We start from the raw sequence: 11,390 nt of genomic DNA, 5'->3' as shown, positions 1-11,390 counted from the left end.
TGCAGTATAGGTGATAAGCCATGGTTTGTCCAGTTGTAATCTCTTTGCATTTGGAGTGCTCCTGCGACATCTCGCAGTATAATATAAATGTGATCTATGACATCACATCACTTACCATCATAGTTGATTTAGCTGATTTGATTGACTGGACAGTCTCTTTCCACTGTCACCACTTTTTTTTATTATTCTTTTTTAATTATTATTTATGCCTACAGCACCTGGTCTTCCTAGGTGGTCTCCCATCCAAGTACTAACCAAGCCTGACCCTGCTTAGCTTCCGAGATCAGACATCAGGCTTGTTCAGAGTGGCATGGCTGTAGAACATGGACTGTGGCTCCACTGGGGCACAAATCCAGGACCTTCTGCATGTAAAGCAGACGTGCTGACTGCTACACTATGGAACCACGTCCTGTAATCAATTTTTGTCTTAAATTTTAACACATATTGTGCTTTTTGTTCTGCAATGGGGAAAAAAAGGATGTATATAAATATAAATGTGTTTATTGAGCCAAATCACTTATCTATGAAACCATTTTTTGGTTTCCTCCCTTTAATCCAAATGCTCAATATCGTAAGCACCAAATGGTTTTCTCTCTGTACACAATGTTTAAAAGTGTTCTATGGGTAAGTAAACTTGGAAAACACTGTTTTAGATTCCTCCTAAGAGAGACTATCAGAATTTAAAATCAAAAAAGATCTTAGAGGTCATCTAATTTAGCTTCATACTCAACCTAGGAATTCCGTTTTATACCCCTTACATCTGGTACTGAGCTCCTGACAATGGAGGCAGTCACTATCTCCCAAGAGCTATAGCTGTTAGAAAGTTCTTCCTATATTAAATCTTTCCCTGTTACTTTCATCTGTTAGTTCTAGCTTGATTCTTTGCAGTTAAGAAATTTTACTTTTCATTTCTACTAATTCCTTCCTTTCTATAATGAGAAACTACTTTAAGGGATATGGTTAACACTTTCACTTTATTTGCCACCTTGAACTGTCAATGTTCCTCTTAAGTTGACACTAAAACTGACTATACTAATAGACCAAACAAGGTATAATTAGTATAAGACTACACTGCTGTTGATTCTAAAAATCCTATTGCTATTGAAAAGTTAAGTCTATGGCCATGCCACCCTAAACATGCCCGATCCCGTCTCATCTCAGAAGCTAAGCAGGGTCGGGCCTGGTTAGTACTTGGATGGGAGACCACCTAGGAAGACCAGGTGCTGTAAGTGTAAAAAAAAAAAAAAAACAACAACAAAAAAAACGTTAAGACTTCTTGCTTTTTGGTTCACATTGTACTAGCGCTTAAATCCTTAGAATCCTAACACCCTGTACTAACTTTACATGTTTATTAAATTTCAGCTTGTTAATATCAGCCAATTGTCTATTTTTCTGATCTTTTGAAATATTAATATTTGTCAACCAAAGTATTATCACTCTCAGCTTTATCTCATCTACAAATCTGACAAAGATGCCTTTATATTGTCCACAAATTATTAAGACAAAGAACTCCAAAAGAGCATTAGAGAAAAAATAATCTGTAATCAAAACATCAGAGTTGAAGTCTAGCCTTTATCACTTATTAGCTGTGACTTGGACAAATGGCTAATATGCCAAACCTGTTTCCTCATCTACAAAATAAAGAACCAGATGAAATTTTGAATAATCTTTGAAAATTATTAATGTACTACATCCAATTATCAATTATAATAATCTGTATTGCAATTATCATTAACTATTATTTATAATTCTCTCACTTTATAAATGAAGAAAAAGAGGACAGTGAACTGCCCATGTACATTATTTGGCTTATTCCAGAAGTGATTTGTGATAGCCTATAAGGATATCTAAAATACACAAATAAGAGATGTTCAAAGTAAATTAGAGAGCAAAAATGGAAAGAACATAAAATAAAACCTGAAATAAGGCTAGTACAAACCACAGATTTGGCTCTAAGCTCCCTAGTAGCCAAGAAAACAAAAACCTAGGTTATTTACATAGTTCATGATGTTTCTGAGATAAAACACAATAACTACTCGGAAAAGCACAATTATTCTTGATACTAAGACCAGAAAAAAGAATGTCTCTTGAGAGTACTTATAAATAAATATAATAATAAACAGTACATTGATCCTCAGAGGAAGTACAATAAAGGCTGATGGCATCACACTAAAACATCTGTCTGTGGAAGAATCCTACCAAGAGCAAATACAAAGTAACTCCTTAACACTCCTCCCTGCTTATCTACCTTCATTAGTGAGCTATTTTTGAGTAGAGAACTAGGTATCTCTTAAGCCATTCTCAGATAATACCAAGTCTCACAGGTATACTTTCTAACAATTTCTGAATGGAAAAAATATGACATCATAATCCCTAGAAGATTCCTGGAATACAAGTAACCTATGCTCATTAAATACAGACTATGCTGGGGCAGAACTGACATCCCAAGAGAAAAAGAATCTAACAAGAATGCTTGAAAAGAAAGACTATCCCACCTCTACCTAGAGACATACCAGGAGAATGGTTGGAAGAGCCAACATCTTTCTTAAAAAATAATTTAAGTATTCCTTTCAACACAGAGATAAAAACAGACAGCAACCCCCAATATTCTGATTAATAAAATTTTAGCCTGAAAGTTTTAAAGGAAGATATAATCAGAATTTAGTGCCCCCCAATAGTGCACGGGCACCCGAGATTAGAATTTGTTCTGATTCTGAACCTAACCATTATTCCCCAATACTATACAGTCTCCCCTTAGTTTCCCTGATAGAGTTTCAGGTCCCTGAAGTTATTTGGTTATGCCATTTGTAGAAACAAAACACAAGCAAGATCGTATTATAAGTGAATGTGAAATAGTGCAATATAAACATTATTAATAAAATTTCATCATATGCACAAATTTTAAATAATAGACTCCTCATTAAATATTCATCGAGAATCTTATAATTTCAAAGCTGGCAAGTGAACTACAAACTTTGTTCACCCTATTACCACATGGTGGCACTGTAGTCATCCCCAACAGAATTATTTGAATTACTCAGGTTTTAAATTATAGTTTTTAGGAACTCATTCCAATCTTGCAGTAAAACGTAACCAACCAATTAACATTCCTTAGCTGAACAACAGCTTAAAAATAAAAAAAAAAAAGCCATCAAGATTGTTAAACCAAATTACCTGAAAAGTAGTTACGAATTTCACTAAATTTTACCTCTATCAAGCCTAAATTTATTTCCCTGACATATACCAGGATCTTAAGCAACTTCAAACCCACTCTTCAAACCTACTGGTCAATAACTGCTTGTAATTTGTCAAGTAAGATTAACTTAAGACACTAACGTCCTCTCTTCTTCTTCTTCTTTTTCTTCTTCTTTCCAGTTGCTCCATCTCCATCACCATCTCCATCTGAGAAAAGACAATTTCAAGTATTCATTTAAACCTCATAAGCAGAGGGACGAAACAAGCGCAAGTGGACAGGTATGTAAACACACACGCACACACACACAGCATCTTAAATAGCATATAACAGTTGACCTAACACTCTTGGAATTTTGTATATTGCTACCTTTAGGTATTACAATTGACTTGTGTAATAAAAAGCATCAGTAAACTTTACTTTGACTTACTCTAACAAAGAACGGTTGAATAAGATATTTTTAAGAATAAAAAACGTACGGAATAACATTCTTTTTTAAAAGCTAAGAAAAATAACTAGTGATAGTTTAATACCAATAATGTCTGCGTGAGTTCAAATAATAGTTTACATATGCTTTGCAGTTAAATACTTGCATTTCATGACCTCATGTGATCCTCAAAGCAACCCTATAAAGTTAAAAAGGAGTGTTTAATGGACATGCTCAAGGTAATTCCAACCAGTAAACAACAAAATTGGACTAAGATGATATCACCTGATTCTTAACCCAGTGTGCGGTATTTGGGGGGTTCTTATATTTTAAAATACCTTTTCCTGCATAGTTATTACTAGAGAAAGAGTTCTCTTTCAGAGTCAAAGTGTATGCAAAAATAGGGGAACATACATATTTTTCTTCGGTTTAGAGTTCTCAGATTCTCTGATGCCCCAAAAATGAGGGTTACGAACTATTTCAAATAATAGTTGGTAAAAAGAGTACCCAAAATAGCCATGATCTGCCTGTGCTTTTATAATAATTTTCTATGAAGCCCACACCCATACTCTTGAACTCTGAGAAAAGATAAAGGATATTATGGCCAAGAATAGTGACTTAAAACATTTTAAATAAAGCTATCAAACATAGACCTAAGTGTCTGAATTTCTAAAAATGCTAATTAATAAACTTCAACAATCATTTCTCAAGTACACTGATCTACTCACAAATTGCACTGCTATGAAACAGGGATGAAGAGGATACTGTCTCAATTAGAAGTTCACAGTTTAATAGTATGCTCACCATAGAATATTATTATTATTATTATTATTATATTAATGCATACAGCACCTGGTATTCTGAAGAAGTCTCCCATCCAATTACTAATCAGGCCTGACCCTGCTTAGCATCCGATATCAGACAAGGTCAGGCTTGTTCAGGGCAGCATGGCCGTAGACGTATTATTTTAAATATATGTTTCACCTAGTGGCAATAACTCATGGCTAGCATCAATAATTTTAGATAATGAAATCCACACTCAAACAATGTGAATGACTGCTTACATTTACTGCTCAAAGAGCATCATTTTTATTCCTGGACTGATAGGCAGGTGCCATAACAGAAATTCTTTCACCATGCTACCTACTATTTTCTTTTAATTATGACACAAAATTGTAATCACTAGTTTATGCTGACCCCTACTCATCTGTAAGGTCCTCAAGGATTAGACACAATTTCTTAAATTAAGTATAGTGCCAAGCACATGACAAATATTAAGTCTACTCAATAAATGAATATTCTTTTAGTTTATTTTATCTTGTTTCTATTTGTTTTTACCTAAATGAGACAGGAAACAGCAGTTTAGCAAAGAGGGAGGTAACATGACCTAGGGCTTTAAATGGGTTGAGTGATAGCAAACTGCCAATATTTGATTTACAAAATTGCAATTTCTTATGTTTAATCTTATAAAATAACAAGAACACAGTGGAAACAAATATTGCTGATTTATTGGTTTCTAGGTTCAAAAGCCTAACAAAAATAACATGAAAAAATTTTGGAAAACACAATTTTCATTTTCCTGTATCATATAATCTAATTTACCACATATTCTACACTATAATTTTAACAGTAACCCTCTTCATTTAATCCAAAAAAATATCTGCTAAATTCTTAAGTGCCAGGCAATAAGGACAGATTAGTAAACAAGATAGTCTTTGCTCTGGAAGAACATTCAATGTCTAGCAGCATACTGCTACATACACTAGACTCAACCCAAAATGCTTCAAGATGTATACCTTGTTTTATATATACTAAAATTCCTTCCAGCTGTGTGACCTTGGGTAACTTATGTAGCCTTTCTCTACCATGGTTTCATTATCCTTAAAATGGGTTAAAATAAAGCTCCTCTTTTGATAATCATCCTTCTGAGGCTAATTACCCAATGTTCAAGGTCTGTATTCAGTACAGAATAGCCACCATTTATTGAACCCTTGAGCCAGGATGGTGGTAGAGCCAGGATCTGAATATTAAACTATATGTTTACAGTTCCACCTATCACATAATGCTGCAATTTAGGTTTCTGCATGTCTTTCTTTCACAACATCCCAGGATATTCTTAACAGGCAGAGACTGTTCATATTTATTTGTGTCCAAATCAATTAATATTTGCTGAATGACAACTGGACATCCATATGCAAGAAAAGGTACTTCAATCCTCACCATGCACTATATACAAAAATTAATTCTAAATGTAACACAGATCTAAACTTAACAGCTAAAAATGTACAAAACTTCTTGAAGAGAACGTAAGATAAAATCTTCACGACAGCTATTACTTAACTTTTTGGATAGAACACAAAAAGCATAACCCATAAAGGAAATAAACAGATAAATTGGACCTCATCAAAATTAAAATCTTTTTTGTTCCAAACAGCGCTAGCATGAGAGAAAATATCTGTAAAACATATATCTGATTAAGAACTTGATATATCAAGAATATATAAAGAACTACTCTAACTCAGACAAGAAATAACCCAACTGAAAAATGGACAAAGTATGTGAACACTTCGCCTAAGATATATGAAAGGCAAATAAAAATATGACAAACTGATTAACATCATCAGTCATTAGGGAAATGCAAATTAAAACCACATGACATACCACTACACATCTATTAGAAAAGCTAAAAATTTAAAACCACACCAAGTGCTTGTAAGGATACAAAGGACCTGAAACTCTCCACCACTACTAACAGGAATGCAAAATGGTACAGACACTTTGGAAAAGTTTGAGTTTCTTTTGCAGTGAAATATACACTTAACATATGAATCACAACCCTATTCCTTGGTATTTACTCAGGACAAATGAAAACATATGCCTACACAAAGACCTGTATGCAAATGTTCACAGTAATAGACAAAAACGGGAAATATCCATCAACTAGTAAATGGATAAACAAATTTCGAATACTACCCAGCAATAAAAAGTAATGAACTACTGATATATATGCAACAATCAGATGACTCTGAAAAGTATTACAGACTGAAACAAGCCAGACACAAAAAAAGCTGCGTACTATAATCTAGTTCTATGAGATTATGATGAAAAGAAACAGATATTATATCAGTGGTTTCCAGGGGTCAGGGAGTGGAGCTAGAGAAGTGATTACAAAGGAGCACAAGGAAACTTTTTTGTGGAGATGGAAATGTTAAATGTAAGTGGTCTATATCTTGGTTGTGGCAGTGGTTACACAATTGCATAAATTTGTCAAAACTCATCATACACTTAAAAAGTGTGAATATGTAGAATGTATAATATCAAGAGTAAACGCTAATGTAAATTATGGACTTTACATGATAACGATGTGTCTGTGTAGGTTCATCAATTCTAACAAATGTACCACTCTTATGAGGGACGCTGATAATGAAAGAAGCTCTGAATGCCTGGTGGTAGGGAGTATATGACAAATCTCTGTACCTTCTGCTCAATTTTGCTGAGGACCTAAAACTGCTCTAAAATATGAAGTCTACTTTTTTAAACGGTGAATATTATCCTAGGCAAAGTATACCTTAATAAACCTGATTTAAAACTTATTGCATGAATTACCTCTAGCACACTGTCAAATGCCCACAGGATTAACTTCACACCAGTACCCCCAGTTTCAAATTAAACACATCTAAAATTAAACTCAATACTTTCTTCTTTGCCTGCAAGTCTCCTCCCCCAATCTCTTAACCAGATCTCCCGCCCTATTTCACTTTCAGTCAACAGCACCAACATTCTGTCACCCAAATTCAACCCCTGGAGTCTACTAATGCCTTTCCTTCATCCTTCTCCCCAAATTGAAAGTCTCACAGGCCTCTGAATTCTGCTTCCGCAACCGCTGTTCCATTGGACCTCTCCTTTCCATTCTCATTTATGCCCACCAATTTAAACTGTCATTACCACATGCTTGGGCTATTGTTAAGTGGCCTCCAAAATGATCTCCTTGCCTTTCCTCTTTTATAACAATCCTGCATATCTACATATATATGAACACTGTTATTTTTTCATAACATTCTTTTAAAAAAAAAATGCTCAAAGGCTCCCTCAATGAATCTCGCATGGCCAGTTTGCACTGTTCACTACTTTGAATACCTTCTCAGCATTGTTCTACCCCAAAATGATCTTTTCTGTTTGGTTTTATTCAAGTCCCATTCCTTCCAATGAGCCTTCCTTCAGCATTCAGCTCACAATTCCACCTTCAATTTCAATAAACTTTACTGCAGCTTATCTTTTCACCTCTACGTTTTGTCTATCATACCATCGGTCTTCTTTTAGAATAAAGATTCTGAAATACTAGCTTTCCATCCCCTCAAAGACCTCTCACAACAGATTAGTAGTACTGGTTGATCCTGATTACTGAAACGAATTAAGAAAACAATTAGCCAAAATTAGAGAAAACTACTAATATTCCTAAAATCTTCTTTAATACATTGAAGATTTCCAACATGACAAGCAAGTTTCCCCTTCAATGTCGAAATTCACACTACTTTGTAGAGGTGCAATGAAACAAGGCACACTCAAGATTAACACTTTGATATTCTACACATTATGGGTCTACAGCAATCTATATTACCTTGAATTTATAAGCCCCTTTATTAAGAGCTCAAAACTTGTTCATAATCTGAAGCATAACCAAAGGCACAATGAATAAGAGTTCTGCTTAAGGAAATAGAAAAGCTAATTATTCCCTTGAATTTTGGTATCTTTTTCAACAAATTTTGACTAAGCTCCTTGAAGGCAGAAAACATCTTTCTAAAGGAAAGACAACTACTCTGCATTATCCTAGCACAATAAACAAAGTACAACAGGTATTTGTTGATAAAGGTTGGAAGGCGTTAGTCTAAGATGGCAGTGCTTGAGGTAGAACAGCAGCAGGACACAGTAGTAGATACTTGAGAATGGGAAAAGCCCAATTTCCCCTGTGCCAAAAGACACTGTAGAATAATAATAGTTCTCTTATCCAATTACTCCCTCCACTGTATTACTGATATCGTCATCAATTCCTAGAATTCTAAGAGTTGCCATCTTGAAGAAAATCTAATAGCATCGAAATACAAGGAGCTAAAGGCAAAGAATTTGTAATAGAGTTTAGAAGCACTCCACTACATCCCTTTGAGAATAAAGGCAGCTTTGGTACAGAAAGTTAAAGGAATAGACTTGGAATCAGGTGCTAGGTTTGAAGTTCTGGTTCTATTCTACCATACTAGCTGTGCCACTTTGGAGAAATCACATAATTATCAGGGTAAAATGAGAATGCATATGAAAGTATCCTAGAATAATGCCTAGTACATACTAGTTGTTCAATAAATGTTAGTTAGGTTAAATAAACAATCCTTCTATTTTATCTTATTAATACTCACACATTACTTGGCCTTTTGCCAAGTATACTTTTAAAAGTTGAGAACTATAACTGAGCAGACATTCACATATCCAACCTTTTAAAGAGTTGCTAATAAATATCTTTTCCTTTTTATCTGTGACATTGAAGCTTTACTGTCAATTACGAAAACATCAGAGAATAATGGACTATATGGATAGATTTTGTTTGAAGAATGTCATATTTTCTTGCTTTTCTAACCACAAATATCAAATTAACCATTTACCTTCATCGTCATCATCTCTTTCTTTCTCTTCCAAAGCTTGTCTTTCCAACTGTCTTGCTACCTCATCAACTGAGGCTACTGATTCTTTATCAGGTTCTTGTTGTCCTGCTTGATCGAATATAAAAACATAAGTCAAATCTAATAAAGATACTTTCTCACTAGAGTATGTTCTAAGGATAATGGAGAACACATATCTTTTCCTGATAAGTGTTTAGGAAACAAAAACAGAAACATTATTGTGAACATAATAGAATTTATTTAATGAAGAGAAAAATCTTCCAAATCTAAGTAGTATTGTCCATTCAACAAAATATTACACATTTCCAGTGCTGGCAGCTAAAGGATAAATAAAAGTGTGAACTGGTCCTTATCCTTAAGTAGTTTAAACTTTTTAATATTTACACTGCAATAAATACTTTACTAAACAGGTATTTAAAATAGGCAATAAATGCTGAAAACCTTAGTTAAGAAGAGGATTTCTGTGGGACACTGGAGGCTTCAGGGATTCATAAAGAAAGTTGTCAAGCTTGGCTGGGTAAATAAAAATAAATAGAAAAAAATATCCCATTACTCAAAAACAAAATTCTTAAACAGTTAAGCAAGTAATTACAATTCAGCCAGAGGAGCAATATGTGTGTGTAGAGAGATAGTATTACTAGGTAGAACATAATGAAGTCACATTCTGGCTACTGAAGAAGATGTATAACAGTCGAGAAATACAACTGTTAAAAGTATATTAGGGTCTGAACACTTTAAAGGACAAACTGAAGAATTAGAAACTGGTACGAATTTTCCTAAAATGAAGGACCTGGTGCAACAAAAATATTAACTTCTCAAAATATTTACATTCCTAACACATAATATCCAAATATAAATTTTCAGCTGTTTTCCTTGCCTTATCAGTAGATTTAGAAAAGTCTCACAGAATACCCGATGCAGATTGCTTTCAAATGGCATAATTTAGGCCTACAAGCCCTAACGCTTGATGATGCTGTGGGATTAGGCAGGTGAATATCCACACCACCACCACACGTTCTGCAATTACAACTCAGTGACACAAGCGTGTGGGAATACACACACATCAAAAGTGCAACCCGCAACAAAAATCCCTCCGGGAACTTGGGACGGCGGGAGAAGGTGCGGTCAAGGCAGTAGGACATGCTCATTTCACCCACACCGTCGACGAAAAATAAGTTCCTGGATGCTCCTGTAAAGCAGCAGCAGTATTGGTCAGAACCAGATTTTTGCGGAGGCCAAACAGCGAGGAAGGTGGTAGGACTGGGCTCCGTGCATGGCTTCATATCCACTGCAAGGTCTGCGTTGCAGCTGAGTTCTAGCTATACAGGGGCTCAGGCGTACTGACCCCAGAACTACTTCAGGAGAAGCCGAGGCACCCTTTTCTCCCTCACCCCGCCCCCACCAGCTCCCTAGTCCCACAGGACAAGAAGTCGCCCCTCCCTGGGACTGAGAATCTGAGCCCAGCCTTGACACACGCTCAATCCTGGGAATCAGTTCAGTCTAGAGCCCTGAGTCCCCAGTCCCCTGTCACCCGCGCTAGGCCTAAGCCGAGCCGTTCGGCCATCCTTGGAGGTGACTGGAAAAACATAAAACTCCTTTTACCTGTGGCAGCCCCTTTGCTCTTCTTCTTCTTTCGTCTCTTTTTCTTGGCTGCCTCCTCAGCTGTGGAGGCAGCTCCCTCTTCCCTGTCGTCTGGATCCAAGTCGCCATTCAGGTGACTCCCGGAGGACGCTGCCTCCTCCACACCCGCCATGTTGCCCGAGAGAGCGCGAGGGAGTGAGACAGAGCGACGAGGGCCCGCTCCTCCTTCACCCACCTATACTGGCGACGCCGGAAGCTGCTCTCAATGGTGGGGCGCGGGGAATGCTGGGACGGCGGAGGACTCGATTGCAGGGGCCGCGCACCGACGGTTGACTGACTGTTTCCGCCCGACGCCGCCGCCGCGGTGCCTGAAGTGGGAACGGGCAGGCCTGGCTGCGGTTTCCCGGGGCCAGAGCGGACACCCGCCTTGTCCCGCACTTCGAGCGTTCCTGGGGCTCATCTGCCCGTGTAGGGTGGAGTTGAATGCCTGTGCCTGTGCACGGGCGCCGTCCGCAAGAGAGGG

General features: G+C 36.7%; 1 protein-coding gene and 2 pseudogenes across 2 annotated transcripts in view; 1 reads left to right on the top strand and 2 right to left on the bottom strand.

Annotated features, from left to right (window-relative positions):
* The window catches only part of METAP2 (methionyl aminopeptidase 2), a 28,806-nt gene extending 17,674 nt beyond the window's left edge, over window positions 1-11,132 (bottom strand). Inside the window, exons 1-3 of one of the 2 annotated variants that reach the window (XM_011365914.2) lie at window positions 10,889-11,132; window positions 9,269-9,376; window positions 3,337-3,402 (exon numbers count right to left, since the gene is read on the bottom strand). In XM_011365914.2, coding sequence (XP_011364216.1) covers window positions 3,337-3,402; window positions 9,269-9,376; window positions 10,889-11,039 — 325 coding nt within the window. In that variant the 5' untranslated portion in view covers window positions 11,040-11,132. The remainder of the gene's footprint in view (window positions 1-3,336; window positions 3,403-9,268; window positions 9,377-10,888) is intronic. The other variant, XM_011365915.2, reaches the window with a different exon arrangement.
* On the bottom strand, window positions 207-322 carry LOC111743610 (annotated as a pseudogene).
* Window positions 1,114-1,232, top strand: LOC111743593 (annotated as a pseudogene).
* Window positions 11,133-11,390: the final 258 nt, after the last annotated feature.

Source organism: Pteropus vampyrus, unplaced genomic scaffold (assembly GCF_000151845.1).
Source record: "Pteropus vampyrus isolate Shadow unplaced genomic scaffold, Pvam_2.0 Scaffold116, whole genome shotgun sequence".
NCBI classification, from domain to species: Eukaryota; Metazoa; Chordata; class Mammalia; order Chiroptera; family Pteropodidae; genus Pteropus; species Pteropus vampyrus.
The sequence above is the reverse complement of the archived record's forward strand: the minus strand, read 5'-3'. Positions and strand labels throughout refer to the sequence as shown.